Here is an 18,912-nt window from a genome sequence, read left to right on the forward strand (position 1 = left end):
TGCTGTGTGTGTGTGTGTGCGTGTGTGTGTGTGCAAGGTGAATCATGGTAGAATGGAGTTTGATTGAACTTTTATTTTCATTCTCTCCAAATTTTATTTTTATTTGGGGTTAAGGAAATGCATGGTCATTGGCTGTTTACCAAGTTTTGCTTTGTTTTAGTATTTAGTCGTCATCCAATAATAGTTCCAATGTGAACGCTGGAATAAGTCTCAGGACAGGATCATACTGTGGACAGAATGTGCTTGTGCTAATGTTTTCCCCTCGGTGCGTCTCTCCCCCTTTTTGTCTTTTTGACCGCAGATGTTTTCAGTCATCCCGCACAAATTCCTCCCCAACAGTAAGAGCCCCTGTTGGTACGAGGAGTTCACGGGGAGGAACACCACCGACCCCTATCTGACCAACTCCTACGTGCTCTACTCCAAGCGCTTCCGCTCCACCTTCGACGCCCTGCGCAAGGCCTTCTGGGGCCACCTGTCCCACGCGCACGGCAAGCACTTCCGCCTCCGCTGCCTGCCGCACTTCTACATCATCGGGCAGCCCAAGTGCGGCACCACCGACCTCTACGACCGCCTGCGGCTGCACCCGGAAGTGAAGTTCTCCGCCATCAAGGAGCCGCACTGGTGGACCCGGAAGCGCTTCGGTGCGTGCCAGCGCGGTCCCCGGTCCCCGTGGTGACGGTGCACGTGGGGGTCTCTCACCAAGCCCGGTGCCTCCTTCATCCAGTCGCTCTTTACACGCACGTCGGGGGCGGAATCAGGGGTCACCGTCAGGTTCGGGGTCATGGTCAGGGTTGGCGTGGGAGCCCTGAGACTGACCCGAGCAGGGCTGTGCGAGGCCCCAGGAGGGATGCAGGGCGGGGAGATGAGAAAACATGCCAAGATGCAGAGATCTGACAATTGTCTGGTTTAGGGATCCCCAGGCAGACATCCAGCAGGACCGAGCACCCAGCTCCCGACCACCCGGTGAGCATGTATGCAGCCCCGGCGGTGGGGAGGGCGAGGGCGAGGGGTCAGGATCAGCAGCTCTTCTTGTTCGGAAGGGCACACGCAGCACCCGGGAGTGGTGAGTGCTGGCCGGGTGGACGTCTGTCGGGGGCTGTGCATCCAGCTCCCAGCTCCGTGCTGTTCCTGCTGGAGCCCGGCACCCACATGCCCACCCCCGGAGGTGGCAGGAGAGAGAAAGACGGCTGCATGAGCAGGGCTTCCGCTTCCTGCCGGTTCATCTCAGGGCCCTGAGCCTGTCATTAAGCTGCTTCGGGCTTCTTTTCTCTGACCTGACCCTTCGGCTTCGCAGGGTCAGAATGAAAGCCCCAGGGAGATAATTCTGGGAGACCCTGCTCACAGCACCCCAGCCCTTTCCCGCGGGGTTGGCATGCAGGCTGCCTTCTGCTCGAGCCACCCATCCGCCCTTGGGTCACTGTTTCCTCTCCTTAACCTTTTCCCTTATGCCAGGAGATGTTTGGTCACTGGAGGTAAGGGATGACAAACGCCAAAGTTCGGGAAGCCGTCGAGGGTGGTTTCCGTGCAAAGGACCTAGGTTGCTTGGAAGGGAATTTTGAACGTTTTCCGTAGTACAGCCTAAGTTGAGACCAACTCTTAATGTATTTCCCGACAAACGTTTGACTGAATCCCTTTGCTGTTCCTCCTGGAGTGAACAGAAGCGTACATGTGTCTTTTGTGCTTGGCGGCGGCAGCTGTGGGAGCCAGGGTTTCTCTACTCGTCTGAAGAGCGGCCTCCCCTACGCAGCTCACCATTTTCCCCCGTGCAAACCAGGTTCCCACTGGCAGAGGAGAGAGAGGCACAGGGGCATGTGGGCCTCTGGAGTCTGGGCTCCAGTGTCACCTTGAACCTCTTGCTGTTTTGCCCCTAGATGCTCTCTCTCCACTTTCCATTAACCTTGGTGGCTGTGGTTTAGGGCAGTGTGTTGTCAGTACATTTTCAAGTGAAATGTACCCACTTCAGAGGCAAGGGCAGAATTTAGGCTGCATGTGGCTGATGCCAGAATAACCCAGGTGTCTGTCCGGGGACCATCGATTCCCCTTATTGTTTGGACAGATGGACAGACTGCTTGATGGAATAGAACCTCAGGAAGATGCTGGTCGGCCCTGGTGTAGAAGACTCATCTGAGTTTCAAAGGATGCCGCCCCTCCGATGGGCTGCCTTTTCTTTTGATTCAGTGTGTGTATCCTGACACCACTGCTGCCCCGCCCCTGGGGGGCCTCACCTGGTGCACATGTTAACCGGCCCCAAACTCTCTGTCCCTCCGAGTAGACTCGATTCTAGTTCTTGAACAGGCATGCCAGCCTTTCAGCGGCTACCGTGCAGCTTAATGGTGGTGCATTCCACCCCTCGAAGTGCACGTGAGTTAAAGGATCATGGCCCATTCACAGACGCCCCTCCCTCTCTTGCAGCTCCTCGGGCTGAGCCTTGGCTGCTGCAGCTGGGCCCTTGGACCTTTCCATCCCCTGTGGTCACTCCCCAGAAGCCATCAGCCCAGCCGTGGCAGCTTTGTCCTAACTCCTGCTTCCTGGTTCTTGTAGGAATCGTCCGCCTGAGAGATGGTCTGCGGGACCGCTATCCCGTGGAAGATTATCTGGACCTCTTTGACCTGGCTGCACACCAGATTCATCAAGGACTGCAGGCCAGCTCTGCAAAGGAACAGAGCAAGATGAATAGAATCATTATCGGTATGGCGTCCGTGTAACTCCCGCGAGGGCCCCCCTGCTTCTGCCCCGGGCCAGGCTGGGCTTCACTGCACCTGCGAGCATTTGCATGCTGGCTGCTGGCAGCTGCCGTGCATGCACTTCCCCGCTAGCCATCACTCTCACCCCCGTGTAAAAGGTTCATAGTGCTCGTGCAACTTCAATAAAGCAGAAATGTTTAGTAGACTCTAGTTCCGTGGAGACTCAAGCACACCGGAACTGGTTTTTTGGAAAAGTTGCCATTTCTTTGCGTTTACTTGAATTAAGCTTGCATGCTTGATTTCTTTTCATGATACACCCACCTGAGTAAGTTTGGTTGGGGGATCATGAATGTAAAATGAACCAGTTAGTCATCAGTTTAATTCTTGGGGCTTTTGTACTCCCTGGCCGCTGGGACCCTGCAAAGACGGAGGTGGCCTCTCCTGAAACAGACGCCGCCCTATTGCATCGTGGGTGACTAATTGCTGTTGAAAAAGCTTAGGCCTTGTCAAGCTGATGCCTTTAGACATTCAAAATGAGGTGGTTTGATTAATAGTCATTAAAAAAAAATTCACAAGAGTGTTTTATAAAAAACATATCTATTCACTCTCTCTATTGGATTCAGCTTAGGAGAAGACATTTATCCACTTACACCTCTGAAAGGGAGAAATTGAATCACATATTTTGCTTAAATTGATTACCTGAGGCAGTGATCTATTTTTTTATTCTCCTAAATCTGTTATGTTTTGATTCTCTAAATTCGGTGACTCTATTAGTGACTAAAAGGAATTGGAATCAACCATTTGAAAGATGGATGTTTACTTGACTCCCATATCCAGGGGGACAGGCTTACACGCCTAAGCCCCAATTTATTTATTTATTTTTAACTCAAAGAAATCGGGTCCTAGGAGCCAGTTGAGATCACACCCTCTCACCCAGTGTGAACTGGCTACTAGCTATTTTCTTGCAGCCTTGAGTTCTAACACCTCAAATTACAAATCTTAATTAATATTTGACTGTGACTCCCATACCATATGCCTCTGGGAAAATCTCATGTTCTTAGGAAAGAGCTAAAAATATGCATCCTAGGGTCCAGAAATAGAGCCTAAGATAATGAATGAAAAAGGAAGGCTTTAGTTTGGTTTCCTAATTTTATTTACTTCTGGATTTAGAAATGAAAACTAAGGAATATATCTACAGCTCTGATGTTCACTTGAAGCAGAGTTTATTGAATTTTACGGTAGATGGAAAGCCGGCATCCAGCTCTGATCGTGCCACCAGCCCGCTCTGTGCCATGTGACACGTCGGTCTTTGTGTTCGTGAACTCAGTCTGCTCATCTGTAAAATGGGCTTGTTGGGCCAGATCAGTTCTGGGCTCTTCCCAGCCCTGAAATGTGATTGAACTCTGCTTCAGTTCTTTCGTTAGATTCTTGGTAGAAGCATACTGGTCTTTTTTCATCTTGGCTGATGGGTCAGAGAGGGCCTTTTCTCAGTGGTCTGGGCTAATGGCTGGAGTCATGAAGGACTCAAGTGACTGGGTTCTTTGGGCTGGGGATAGGCCAGAGAACCTTTCCCCAGTGCAGAGAAAGGCCCCTGCCTCTGCTCTCATGGCCACCCGGCTCTGCCCTGTCAAGGTGCTCACGTGGGGCTCTGATTGTTTATTGAATTATTGATCTTCCCCTAGATTACGAGGTTTGAGAGGGAAGGGTCTGTCTTGTTTCCTGCATCTATCCCCAGTGCCAGGCATAGTGCCGGGCACATATTAGACACCAAATCAGAGCTTTCTGCCTGGATGGATGAAGGATGAATGAAGGAAGGATGGATAGATGGATGGGTGGATGGACAAGCATAGAACCAGTTCATTTATGGGACTGACAGAATTTGTGCCAACTAAGTTTTAGATACTTCCCTTGTCCTAATATTCCCTTATTCATTGTGAGTAGAATTTTCAGAGGACTTCTGATTGACTTGTTTTTTCTGTATTCTATGGTATTATCTCTTAAAAAAAATAGAAATAAAGATCAGAATAGTAATGCTCACCTGGACATGATGGCACATCCAACAGAATAAATCGGGCCCTGCTAACACTCTGCATGACTGGGATGTGCTCATCACTGATCAAAGAGACTTAGTCTTTTGGCTCAGATTTTCACTGAATAAGTGACTTGGAGATGTATCGTATAATCCCATGTAAAGTGTTGGGAAATCAAGTGTATAATTAATTGATTGATTTGTTTTTCTTTCTAAGTCTCTGAAGATGGTCCTGAAAAAAAAAAGTCAGGGAATTGATTCAGTTATCCGAGATAGAAATGTTGAAATGGCTGTGTCTTGTCCTTTCCCCTGTCCTAGAATGTGTGTTTAACGTTATCATGCTTCATTCACACAGACTGTGATCAAACAGGGGCTAGAACCAGCTTCCTGCTCACGCAGTCAGCACTGAGTGAATGCCACCTGTGTGCAGGGTGACGGGGTGGATGGGCACGCAGGACCGAGGTCGCATGAGCCTTCCCGCAAAGCCTTCCTCTCGTTTGGTCTTAGAATGTGCACTGGGACCGACCCTTGTGATTTCAAGGGAAGATTGATGCAGATTGCGTGCAGTTTCCTAATGAGAAATGAGGATAAAAACAATGCCGGAAGCAATAACTGTCATTGAGAGGGAGAAAAGTAAATGATCAGTGAAAAAGGCCGCCACAGCAATTTCAAGGAGCAAAATGATTAACCCAGAAGTTCGGATCCCCGAACTTCTCCTTCATCCCTGATACTTTCTGAAGGGAACCATCTAGTACAGTCTCAGCGGGCCCTTAAAATGCCACAGGGCTATGCACCGTTAGCAAGTTAAACATCGTGAAATTGGGAGGCCAGATGCTAGTAGAGGTTTTTTGGCACATCCTGGAGAGAGGAGCTGGGAGGAAGAGGGGTGCTCAGTGTTGCGTGGATCACCTCGATCTCCAGATGGAGGTCACAGAGGGGAGGGGGTGACACGGCAGCAGAGGGTGGTCATCAGCCTCCTTTTCCCGGAGTCCCGTCTGCCAACGTGGCAGACCAGCTCACCCGCTAACACCTATTTAAGAAGGTATCACAGCCAGGTTTGGCCCCTAATTCAGGCCGCTCTGTGGGAGCCCGTAACTCAGCACTGCTCACTCGTTTTCCATTTCCAGGGGAGGCCAGCGCCTCCACCATGTGGGATAACAATGCCTGGACGTTCTTCTACGACAACAGCACGGATGGCGAGCCCCCCTTTCTGACCCAGGACTTCATCCACGCCTTTCAGCCAGACGCGAAACTGATCGTCATGCTGAGGGACCCTGTGGAGAGGTGAGCAGTGTAGATTTTTCGTTCTGGGAAAAGAAAAGGCAGTTCTGAAGAACAGTCTTCTTTCTCATCAGAAACAAGATTTTGCTGCTGCTTCTTTTTTTTTTTTTTAAATAAACAAGCTTAACTTGCAATGTTACTGCTGTTGCTTATGTAAACATTATTCTTGGGGCAATCTTCACTGCATCTAAATAAACCGAGGATTTTTTCCTTAGCCATTTTGACCCTGGTCTGTGGGCCTGCGGCCTCGGCCGGTCTGACCTCGGGACATGCCCCTTGGGTGATGTCCGGCCATGAAAAATGCCCTTAGAATTGGGGATATCGAAGCTCTCCGCAGGGTTTAACTCCTAGAATTCCTTGTCTCCCGACTTGATTGATGCCTTTATCCTGTTGGCTCTGAACGTGCAAGCTCCACCTTTCCTTGAGACACCAAAAGGCAGAAAACGACAGACAGAGCTGCTTTGTTGCAGAGGGCAGGAGGTGCCCGGTGCAGATGAGGCCAGGCTAGCACGGTATTGAACCGAGGGTTGTCTAAGGGTGGCCAGGCTGGCACTGGGTGATGCTGAGGTCACTGACGACGCCTGTGCGGATGGCAGAGTCTTAGGGCTGCCAGGACTTTAAAATCATTTAGTCCACCCCTGCCCCCCGCCCCCGCCCTGGCCAGTACCCCTACACCAGAGATAAGAGGCTCCAGTATGGTCCAGGAGTTCCCCACCCAGAATGGCCAGTCCTGCTCAGACAGCTCTGAGAGAGCATCCTTCCTGTTTTGAGCCCAAGTCTGTCTTTTGGGAGCATCGACACTTCGGACCCATTTCTTCCCTACGCAGGCCACGTCTAATCCTAAACGGAAGAGCCTGCCGGATATTGAAGACGGTGGCCACAGCCCTGTGTCTTATTTTCCTTTGAGCTAAATGCCTCTTGTTATGGGTTTCATTAATTAATGACACCCTTGCCCACAAAGATGTATGTGAATGTGACCTTGTTTGGAAATAGGGTCTTTGCTGACGGACTCAGGTTAAGATGAGGTCACACTGGACGAGGGTGGGCCCTAATCCAAGAGCTGGTGTCCTTATGAGAAGAGAATATTTGGACACCGAGACCTGCAGACACAGGGAGGACACATGTGAGGCTGCAGGCAGAGGTTGGAGTGATTCTGCCAGAAGCCGAGCCCGCCCGGGGAGGCCGGCAGCCCCAGCAGTGGGACACAGGCCCAGAACAGATTCTCCTCAGAAGCCCCAGAGCGAACCGGCCCTGCTGACACCTGGATTTCAGACTTCCGGCTTTCAGAACTGTGAGAGAATAAATTCCTGCTGTAATAAGCCACAAGTTTGTGGTAGTGTTACAGCAGCCCTAGGACACTAACACCCCCCAGTTCCTTCCTTGGATGGCATACATTCCTGGCCCCGTAGCCTTGCCGATGATGACAATTTTAAAAACACCTATAATCTCCCACCCAGATAGTCATTATTTTTATTTTGCTTAGTTTCTTCCAAAGTACGTATCTTTGTAGATAAGTGTAGTGTGTGTGTGTGCGCGCACGCGCGTGTGGTGTGCAGCTGTGTGAATATGCAGTCTTACATCTTGCTTCTTTCATTTCGAATTGTTGATTTACCTCCTTGTCCCCATCGTGGCGTCTCCGAATGGCCCCCGGGCACCACAGTCATCTGGTCAGAGAGCTGGATGGCCCTTGCTCCGTCTCCACCCCTGCAGCCCTCCTGTGTCACACCATGGGGCCTGTCTCGATGCTGCACCTCCTTCAGCCTCGGGAATCCGTCCGCTCTGCTAAGGAGGCAGCCCTGACCTCGGAGCAGCTTGCCACGTCCTGCCTGCTAGTTCCCATACCTCGGGAGGCAGGAATCTGACCCTTCTGCTCAGAGCGTGGGCTGGTCCCCCACGGCTTGAGAACACTTGACACAAACCAGTCATATTCTTGTGTGGACAAGATTACATAACCGTCAGCCTTGAAAGGCCTGGTGATTAAGTGACCCCACGCTGCCCACTGAGGTGTTTTCACAGCTGCTCTGCCATGCCCCCGCCCCCCGCCCCCGGGCCGCCCCTGCTGCAGTTCACGAGGCCGGAACATTCTCTCTCGGGGGTGCTCGCTGCTCGTCCAGTGTCTTCCTGTCACATCTCCCTGTTCCTCCTTCTGTGGGAGGTCACACTGCCTTGACTCCAGAGGGCCAAGAGGGTGAAACTTCAGCCTCTGTCACTCCCTGGGCACAGAGGTGGGAGCCTTGGGGATGGGGTGCTCACAGGCGTGGCCATGGTCGTTACCATCTGCGGTTCAGCCTGGGTGGGGAGGGAGGGCGAAGTGTGGCACCAAAGAGGGAAGGAGCTCCTAGTCGGGGGTCCAGAAAGGCCATTCTGGAGGAGCTGAGGCCAGGCGGGGTTTTGAGGGCTGAGTAAGAGTTTGCCAAGTGAACAGAGTAGCAAGGTGGTCAAGGGGAAGGAGGGTTCTGAGTAGGGAGAATGGAGAGCACGAAGGGAAGGACCGCGTGTTCTCTTGGAGAGCGGGGCCAGCTTCCCTGAGTGTGTCCCTTTCTCTCCACAGTCCTGAGTCCACCTCTGAGGACACACGCACCATAAAGACGAGCCTTTAATAGGTAGGGTCGTCATGCTGCCTGGGTTCAGGCACTGAGTGGGGAGCTGGACCTGCCTGACTCTCCTCTCAGACTCCAGCCCAAAATCCCCCTTTTAGAAGGCTCTTGGGCCCAAGATGGTGTCCTCTTGTTTCCTTTTTTTTTTTTTTTTTTGAGGAACAGATACTCTATTTATACCAGAAACTGAAGGTTCTTAACTTCCTGGTGCTCACTTAACAGAAAGAGATCATCAGTTAAAATGTTCCGATTCCCAGTCACATGCTGGGCACCATGTTTGGTGCCGAGCAGACATGTGTAGGTGCCTGTCTTCCAGGAGCTGTACTTTGTCAGGAAAGCGAGACATTGACTCTCATGATGCATGTGATGGTACCAAGGAGAAGGGCAGGTTGCCATGGTGACAGCCTCATCAGGAAGCTGACCCAGTCGTGGGGTTGCCTACTGTATTTGTCATCTACTGCTGCGTAACAAATCACCCAGAAACTTGGCTGCTTAAAACAACACACTTACTATCTCACACTATCTTCTGTGCGTCGGCACCTGACACAGCTTTCCTGGATCCTCTACTTCAGGGTCTCTCCCAAGGTTGCAGTCAGTGTGTCACCAGGGCAGGGCCTCATCCGAAGGCTTGACTGGGTAAGGATCTGCTTTCAAGCTTGTGTGGTTGTTAGCAGAATTCAGTTCCTCAAGAGCTGTTGGAAGGAGGGCCACCGTTCTTTACTGGCCGTCGGCTAGAGGCTTCCCTCAGTACCTTGCCACTGGGCCTCAACAACATCAGAGGTTGCTTGCTCCATCAGAGCCAGCAAAGGAGAGAGCTGCTACCAAGTTGGAAGCCTTCATCTTTGGTAATCTGAGCACCAGAGTGACAGCCCATCACCCTTGCCACGTTCTCTTGATGAGAAGCAAGTCACGAAGTCCAGGCCATAGTCAAGGGGAGGAGATTACAGGGAGTGAATACCAAGAAGTGAGGCTCTTGGGGACCATCTTAGAAGTTGCCTCCCGGGACTTCCCTGGCGGTCCAGTGGCTAAGACTGCACGATCCCAATGCAGGGGGCCTGGGTTCGATCCCTGGTCAGGGAACTAGATCCCACGTGCTGCAACTAAAAGATCCCGCATGCCGCAACTAAAAGATCCCGCGTGCCGCAACTGAGACCTGACGCAGCCAAATAAATAAATAAGTAAATAAATATTTTTTTTTAAAAAGGAAGTTACCTTGCACACCTCCTGTGCCCGTGCTGCTCTCTGTTCCTCCAGGAAAGCACACCCTTAGAGCCGGAAGAAGAGCAAGTACCAGTGTAGCACCATGTGTCGTGGCAGGGCCCGCACATGTGTTGGGGAGTGTGTGTGCATGTGTGTATTTTCTGTGTGGGTTACCGACAGTAGCAGCTGTTCTATTGCTTTTTAAACATTTATAAAAGTATGTAACAATAGGAATTTCTTCTTTTTTGAACTCCGTGACTCATGGCCTGAAATGACTGGCTTATTTCCCATCCCAACCAGAAAGGATGATAAATTCTGGGTGGTTAGGTCACTCTTGAAGAAACAAACACTTGGGACCCAGGTTTCTATTAGTCTAACTGGGTCCTGTGCCGTTAGCCACTTCAGCCATTCCGTGACCTTGCACTTCTGCAAGTGCGAGATTCCCTGAGTTGCTTGCTGCCAGTGGATTGGACCAAATTGTTCTTTCTTTCTACAGATAGGCTCGGAGAGGAGTGGGGAGAAACCTTTATTTCTAGTTTTAGATTGACATTTAGCCTTTATTTCTATAACTGATCAAAGGCAGAGGGTTTGAAAATGTTGGAATTGTAAGCAAAATCAAATCAATCACTCTAAAGTTTCCAGAGGAGGTTGTAAACAGCAAGTCCATTTATTTTTCTGGAGGGGAAGAGAGAATAGTGGAAAGCAGATGGGATGTTTCTTAAGGGCCAAAAGGGCCAGCCAGGAATTCCTGTTGCAAGTTTCTCTATGTTAGAGATAATGATACTTTAAAATTCAAGTTAATTAATTTGAATTAACTAGGCTAAATCGGCCCAGTTAATTAAAAAGAAGCCACCAATTACAAGCAGGATTTTCCTTCATTTAGTTCAGTGCTCAAGTGGAAAAGACTTCTTTTCAACAGTGCTCACACTGGCCTCCTGTCTCTTCATTTGTGAGACGGTTGATAGAGGCTGACTCTTAACGCAGAGGTGGTTGTCTCCAATGTAGTTCATTCAGAAGGCGTTCGGAGAGTGGTCCTGCGCCATCGGTCACGGACTTTACCGTCTCTGGGTCTTGGTCTTAACTCTGGGTGTAGTCTTAGCACAGTGCATGGAAATGACCACCTCAGGAGCCTTTGGTTTTCACGGTTAATGAAGGTAAGTCAGAAGGGAAGAGAGCACAGCTCCATTAAGAGTAGAACTTGATTTTGACCCAAATGTTTTGAACCTTGGAACCTAAGGAGTTTTCTTCTTCCTGTGCTTTTATAAACTGATTTCTTTTAACAACTCACTGGGCTGGTTAAATAATTATTCTACTTATGGTGGTAAACTAGGAATGGAAGGAATGAAGCTCTAAATGAAATGCATCCATTTATGTACCGTTGTTCATTCAAACAGAGAGTAATGAGTGGGGATGAACCTTTGGACTAGAACCTTGAACCTTTCATGAATTTCACTCCATCTCCAGAGTGGCTGGTGGCATGTGTGGGTGGTGAACAAGGACCCAGGATCATTGTGGTAGAGAGACAGCCTCAGGGACCAGATGGTCTGTATTTGAACCCCAGCTCTGCCACTCACTGGCTGTGTGACCTTGGGCAAGTTACTCAACCTCTCTGTGCCTCACGTCCTCATCAGTGAAATGGGGGAAAATAGTCCTACCTCTAGAGTTGTGAGAATTAAATGACTTAATGCTTGTAGCATGTTTAAACAGTGCTGGGCAGATGGTAAATATTATATAATTATTAGCTATTATTGTTAGGCCACATTAGTGGCAAATAATGACAATAACCAAACTAAGCACTCATGTACTCACGAGACGTTTATTGAGCACCTTGATGTGCTGGATGCACTGCATGGATTGGAGAGCAAAGTCCTTCCTGTCTGCCCTCCTGGAGTCTTCATCCAGTGGAGGGGTGGGAACCTAGCAGTAACTGAGCACTTACTCCACCCTGGCTCTGTGCTAAGCCCTTTTCAGGCATCGCCTCCTTTGAACTTTGCAAGCAGGTGAGAGGGCTGTCATGATGCGTCACAGGTGAGGTGTGTGGGCTCAGTGGGGTTAAGTCACCTATCCACCGTCACCTGGTTAATAAGTGGCCAGACTGGGATTCAATCCCATGTCAGTCTGACCGAGGATCCAAGCTTTCCACCTCTGTCGTAGGTCAGTTAGTGGGGCGCAGACTCTGAGACAGCACTTTGTGTGCAGGAGGTTTATGAGTGCTTTCGGGACAACCCCTGTGAGGGGCGACAGGGCAGGACTGACAGAGGGAGGGGTCACAACAGAGGTCTCAGCCAGCCCCACGGGGAGCTGCGCAGCTGAGATGGCCCTTGCGCGAGGCATCTCCCACCCACCAGCCGTTGGCTGTGTCTGACCTGGGGAGGTTGAACCTCGGGTGGGGCAGGGCTTTTCAGTGAAGGGACTGAACTGCAGCCAGGACTAGGATGGCTGCCCTCTTCTGCAAAGTTCTGTGAGCAGTAAGGATGCCAGTCTGTGTAGGTACCTAAGCCTGGACTCTGCTCATTCACTTACCGCCATATCAGCGGCATCAGGATGCTGACCAGGGCAGTAACCAGGTCTCGTAGGAGGGAGCTGAGCCGGATTGAAGCTTCGGAAGTGCTGTGGGCCTCTGACTCGGGACGAGAATCTCTCTTGTGACTCAACAGGTGCCGAAAACCTTCTCCAAACGGCCCAACTTCTCCAGGTCTCTGGAAGCACCGATTTAGTGCCAGAGACATGTTCTCAGGCAGAAGAGGAGCTCTGGCGCTCCAAGGCCATGAGATGTTTTCTCTATAACAGATTTGCACGAGGATTAAAAAGCACCGACAGATTGATTTTTAATGTAAACTCTCTCAAAGGGAGATGAGGAGAGCTCCCCGTGGGCAAGAGATGCAGTTGCGGGGTGTAGGGGCGCTGGAGTGTAAAGGCCGTGGCGACAGCCACAGATCGATTTCCACTCCCCGCCCCCCCAGGTCCTGCTCTCTTCTCTCTTCCCGCTTTAAGACCTTGGAGGGTTAGGAATCCTAAGGCAGCGGTCTTGAGGAAGACTGTTGGGGGGCGTCCTAAGCTGCTTGTTAATTTCCTGGTGAATTCAGGCATTTTGCTTCTCAGAAGCTGCCTGTCTGGGTGTCACTGACACACCTTTGTATGGGCCCTAGAAGTGGTGTGAGGTCACTTTGATAGAGCTGCGCTGTGAGCTGCCCAGGGCAGGGAGGGGCAGCTGGCCGGCTCCGGGCTGGGGCCACGCGCCCTGTTCTCTGAAAGCCGTTCAGGAGTGACCGCCTGGGGAGGGACCGCATCTTGTTGTTGGTGGGAGAAGAACCATCGTGCTGAAAATTCCTGTGTGTGGAATGCTGTTTATTTTGGGGGAAGTTTACGAAGTCATTGGCAGACCTGAGTGTTCCCACATGGCTGGTCTGCAGAGGGAGGCTCTGTGTGCCGACGAGCGCTGTCCTCGGTCTGCAGAGATTGGAAGGTGATGCGGGCACGGAGCGCTGACTCTGGGCCGCCAGGTGGAGTTCAGGGACGTCTGCTACCCAGAGTGCGGGGCTGATGAGTGAACGCGGCCCGTGTCACAGCCCGGCCAGCCTGGGGAGTGGTGGCCATCGCTCTGCAATGAGGTCCGCCACCTGGGGATCTAGGTCTGGCTTCGCTGCTGCCTTACCCAGGGGTACCCCACCCATCCTCTGTGCGCCTGCCTTTCCTCACCTGTAGAGACACCTGGTGTCGGGATCACGGGCGCATCAAGTGAAAGTGCTCTGTGAGACATACCGGGCTCGTAGGTAGAGAGGATGTTGGCATTGCCTCCCTCTGTGGCTGTTCACCAAGGCCCCGTGATTGGATGCTCAGGGAGAAACGGTGGTGGTGGGGGGGTGACTCAGAACCCCTCTCGTGCTCAAGGGGAGCAGAAGACCTGGCCCAGGCAGCCCCCATGAACCAGAAGCTTTGCATCCCTTTGGACCTTTTTAGGCTCAAGCCTGTATGTTCTTCTCTGGCAGAAAATGAACTGCATCAGTGTCACCCGCAGGCACAGCCTGGGTGACTCGAGACATTTCCTCCAAATAAGCTGCTCTGGCCAGTCCTGCTTCAGTGTTCCTCGTGATGAGATGTTCACGGTGTGTGATTCAGTGGACGAAAGGGCCTCCTTCCCAGCTACATTAAAGGGTACTTTTTCCTGTAGGAAAAATAAATATAATCATTATTGATGACACCGTATCGGAGGTCGGGAAGTGATCAATCAGTGATTTGGATATGGACGCCAGCAAATGGAGAGTAATGTCGGGCTGCTCTGGCTGTCACTTTGGTAACCACGTGTATGTGACCCTCCACAGCCGCGGAACACTGTGCTCTCACGGGGGAGGGGGTGGATTAGAAGATGTGAGTGAGCCCACGCTGCGGGGCTGCTGGTGATGAAAATGTGACCTTTCACACGTATGTGGCTGGCCGGCAGGTGCTCCGGGAGCACAGGGAGGCCGGGGCGAGCACGGCCTGGGGTGAGCCCATCCAGCAGCCGTGGCCGCCCCCAGCCGACCACAGCTTCAGCATCTGCCCCGGGTCTTTCCTCCAAGCACGGCTCCCTGAGACGGCCGAGGGGTGAGCGGAAGCCAGGAGAGATGGCGAAGCTCCAGGCCTCTGACAGCCTGCACTTGGCTGGGCAGACCTGACCCTGAGGCTCGAGCTTCTGGGGGCCTCTTGGGCTGGGGGATCCGAGCGACTTCTGACCCAGGCCCTCTGGGGACTGACAGGTGAAAGCCATCAGTCCCTTTGGGGTGATGAAAATGTTCTGGAATTAGATGATGCTGGTGTTTGCACAAGTTTGTGCATTTACAAACTTGTAAACGCACAAACGTGCGTTGTGCGTTTAAAGTGAACGACTACATCGTTCACTTTAAAAGGGTGAATTTTACAGTGTGTGGATTACCTCTCAATTTAAACATGGTATGAACAAAAATATCACAAAAGGAGGAGAAACCCGCCGCAGGGGGTGGTCTCACTGAACAAGTAACGCACGAGCCGGAACCTGCAGGGGCCCCGCCTTGAGGGAAGGCCGGGTCAACGTGTACCTTGTCCTCTCAGAGCCAGACGGGTAAAATCGAATGAGCTATTTGCAGTGACCAATGAATGGTAGCTTATCCAAGTGATGAAAGGTCAGGAAGTGAGGACGGAAACTGTGACAGGTACCTGAACCTCTGTTTGTTGTTGCTGTGATTTCTAGATGCCCGTGCGGTGCTCCGTAAACGCATCTGCTTTTCCTGGTCACGCCAGCGCCACTCCTGTTCGTCCTGAATGTTTGCTGCTCTATTACACGTGCGACTGCTCTTCAGTCTCCTGTAACTTACTGAGTAGTTCTGTAACAGAACTGACTCTTGCTTCCAAATCACTCTGCACCTAAAACAATAAAATCTTAAGAACAAACAAAACCCCCAGAGCATCAGCTGGCTAGTGCCCCACTCAAGTCTGCTGCTGACTTGGCTACATCCCTAGACTGTGAGGCTGGGCCAGGTCCCGCTGGGTCAGTGGGCTTTGGGGTCAGGCAGGCCTGGGTGGGTTTGGGGCCAGCCCTGAGGCTTCCTGGGCCGCATGACCTTAGGAAGCTCTGTAAGACTGGTAACGACTGTGCACATCTCAAAGGCTGGTTATGAACAGGGAAGGAGGATACACGTGCAGTGCCGAGCACAGGGCCGGGGGAGGGCAGCCCTCAGTAACCACGAGCAGGCACGCGGCGGGTGGACACCAAGAGGATTCTGGGAGCTGAACCTGTACAGCACTCGAGTGAGCCTGGCTGGAGGGGGGGCCCACGGAGTAGTGGTTGCCCCTGTTTTCCGGATGATCAATACACCCATCTCTGCTCACCTGGGCTCAGAGCAGTGCCCTGTCACTGTTGGGTGCATTCAGCTGTGACCTTGGGTAACCACCAAGATTTTACATGTTGAGACCTGCAAGCTCACTGATGGCCACTCCTCTGTTCCCTTGGGAAGAGACGCGATCCCTTCCAGAGGCACCAGGTGGAGGGAGCCCCTGCCACATCCACTCCCCTTCCCAGCAGTGCTGGGGTCCTGGGACCTCTGCCCCGCACAGAAGAGGCACCTCACCCCCGTGAGCAGGCCTGCCGTCCCAGGGCCGCCCCAGTGGCCTTCAAAATAACCGCAGCACAGAGGCCTGGAATGTCTTTGGACTTATATTTGGAATTGCTGTTGGAAACAGTTCTGGCCACATATAACACCCATCTGTTTGGGAGGGTTTGAGAGTCAGAAGATGAGGTGGTCCCGCAGGAGGGGGGTTGGCAGCACCAAAACTCAGGGCTGGGGGTGGGGATCGGGTCAGCTGGCCCTCACCCAGCCAGGGAGCTCTCAGCCCCTCCAGCCTTGACCTTTGCCGCTGGGGCCGCTCCCGCCATGCTGGACGGGATCAAACCAGCCTTTCTTCCTGACCTTTCTACCTAGGGTCAGTCCTTCAGGAGTCTGGGACATGTCTTCTCCCAGCTCCGGATACCCTTTTAGCTGTTGAAGCTGGCATCCCTCTTGCTGAGTCCTGCTTCTCCAGATGGAACGGCCCCTTCCCCCTTACTGTCTGTCAGCCAGCACTGAAGGCAAGCGTCCTTTGGGGCTGGGACCTGCCAGGGTGGAGGAAGCAACACCCTCCCACATTCTCAAGGCCGTACCTTTATTAATGCATCCGGAGTCGCGTCAGTGTCCCTGCAGTTCTGTGAGGATTCGTTATATACTTATGTCAACTAAACCCCTTGTGCATTTTCCAGGTTGGTCTCTTTCCCCTACTTCATCATTGTACCGTTGGTTTTAAAGACTCAAATGTGGACACTTAGGCTGATTTCTTTACGTTTCCACTTGTTACATGAGTGCGCCTGTAACCGAAAGTGGGGGTCTGGCTGCTCGCTGCTCGAAAGCCAATGAAGAGGCCAGGTTGGTGGAAGGGAAAGTTTGCTTTACTTTGGATGCCGGCAACCAGCGGGGTGAGGGAGGGCAGACGCCTGTCCAAAGGCCGACTCCCCCTCCCCCAACAATCAGGGGGCAAGAGCTTGTATATGCAGAGGGAGGGGGCTGCGTGCAGAAACAGCACAGCCACCTCTGACAGTCATCTTGAAATTGGTCATCGGTCGTCTGACCAGCATCATCTCGATTGTTTTAAGTACAATTAATCTTCAGTTCTGGGGTCAGTTTGTTCCCATTTTCCTGAGGCCAGGTCTCGGAATTGTGGCAGCTTACGTCGTGGCTACAGTCTGGTCATCATTCCTCCACCTGGCGGGGGTTTCAGTATCTATTAGACAGCTCGCAGGATGTGGCTCAGAATATGATCTGTAGCCCTTGAGGAGGAACTAAAGGTCCTTGGCTTTGCTTTATGACTAAACTGGTATTACTTAGTCTGTTGGACTGTTTTCCTTTGTTTCTGCATTTTCTCACTTCTCTGATTAAACTTATTCTTCGGCTACAGTTTTTCCACAGACAAAAGGCAGGTGGAGGACACGGGGGGCGAGGACCCTAGGGTGCTCCTCTGTTTCATGCCTACTCTAGCGTTTCGAGGTCCGTTTGGATACTTATTCATGATATATTTGCTGTCCTTCTCAACGTTTTCTGAATGGTTTTAGCCCATCCAAGTGGCTTGCACTAATCCAAGGTCATTATCTGACTCTTTTTCTCTAGAGAGTAGTTGTGGGGAAATCATAGTATTGTTCATTGAAGACATTCCTTTGAAGCACCAGCCTGATTCTTCGGGAGGACCCAGTAGTGCCCTCCGGGAAAGTAAGGGTCCTGTTTTGCTTTTCCTCCTTCATATTTCTCTGCGGAAGAGCTGGCCACATGGCCATCGTCCTCCTGTACACACAGGTCACTCTTCTAGGGTCTCAGGGTGGGAGAGAGGGCTGGCAAAAATGACTCCTCGGGAATCTGGGTTGAGAATCTGGACTAGTTTCTTAGGGGCTCTTGTAACAAATTATCACAAATGTAGTGGCTTAAAACAACAGAAACTCATTGTCTCATGGTTCTGGAGGGCACAGGTCAAAATCAAGGTACTGGCAAGGTTAGTCCCTCCTGGAAGCTCTGAGGGAGAATCCATTCCATGGGTCCCCAGCTTCCTGTGGCTTCTGCAATCCTGGCATCCCTTGGCTTGTAGATAACACTTCAGTCTCTGCCTCCGTCTTCACATGCCTTCGCCCCATGTGTCCCTGTCCAAGCCTCTTCTTATAGGGACACCAGTGCTTGGATTTAGGGCCCACCGTAAATCCAGGATGATCTCATCTGGAGGTCTTCAACATAGTTAAGTGTGCAGAGACCCTATTTCCAAATAGGATCCCATTTGCAGGTGCTGGAGGTTAGGACTTGGGCCTATCTTTTGGGGAATCTGTAGACTCCAAGTGGGAGGGGGAGGGGAGAGGGCCCTGCTCAGACAGGGCACGAAGGACTCGTTACAGACATGTATCCCAGCATGTGTGTGGGCTCTGGGGAGCCCCCCACCCACCCTGTGGGCAGATCCAGGGTCCCTGGGGGACTGAGGGGCAGGAGAAATCTCCCCTCACCCTCCCGAGGAGGTGGGCCTGGCCATGAACCTGATTCACAGAAGGTGGGGTCCTGAGTTCATTTCACTGTACCCCAAACAGACGACGATCAGTATTCTCACCCTGGTGGGCCTGGGCTGGCCTGGTTGGACCATTGAACGCGTCCCAGTTTGTCCCCTAGAACTACTTCTTGATCTCTAAAGAATTGTATGGAAGGATTCTTCATGAAGTTAATATTCTTCATGAAGTTACTGTGTGTTTAAAAGTCAGCCAGGTTGAGAGGCTCTTGTTTTATTTATGAGCCACACACCTACAAGAAATGTTATTACCACAAAATAAACTCAGCACGGAAAGCTTGAGCCGAGGGGTGGGTTTTTAAGTGGCAGTTTATGTGATAGAATTCCAGTTCTGCCAGCGAATTTGGATAGCTGTGTGGGAGTCCTTGGTAAGAACTCTGGACTTGGACTTCCAATCAGGCACAGATTTTGATGACAGTTTCAGAGACGTCTTTCTTGGGCAAAGTCGTAGTATCGACGGCACTCCTAGGAAATGTGTGAGCCAGAAGGGACCTCCCTCAGACCCATTGCCACAAGGTGCCCAGTTGCGTACAGCTCAGCTGCA

At 51.6% G+C, this 18,912-nt stretch overlaps 1 protein-coding gene across 5 annotated transcripts in view; it reads left to right on the forward strand.

The window, feature by feature from the left end:
• The window catches only part of CHST15 (carbohydrate sulfotransferase 15), a 99,637-nt gene that overhangs the window by 52,117 nt on the left and 28,608 nt on the right, over nt 1-18,912 (forward strand). For all 5 annotated transcript variants that reach the window (XM_060286444.1, XM_070043907.1, XM_030831998.2 and 2 more), the window contains exons 3-5: nt 302-641; nt 2,542-2,688; nt 5,841-5,997. In XM_060286444.1, coding sequence (XP_060142427.1) covers nt 302-641; nt 2,542-2,688; nt 5,841-5,997 — 644 coding nt within the window. The remainder of the gene's footprint in view (nt 1-301; nt 642-2,541; nt 2,689-5,840; nt 5,998-18,912) is intronic.

Source organism: Globicephala melas, chromosome 16 (genome assembly GCF_963455315.2).
Source record: "Globicephala melas chromosome 16, mGloMel1.2, whole genome shotgun sequence".
Taxonomy (NCBI): Eukaryota; Metazoa; Chordata; class Mammalia; order Artiodactyla; family Delphinidae; genus Globicephala; species Globicephala melas.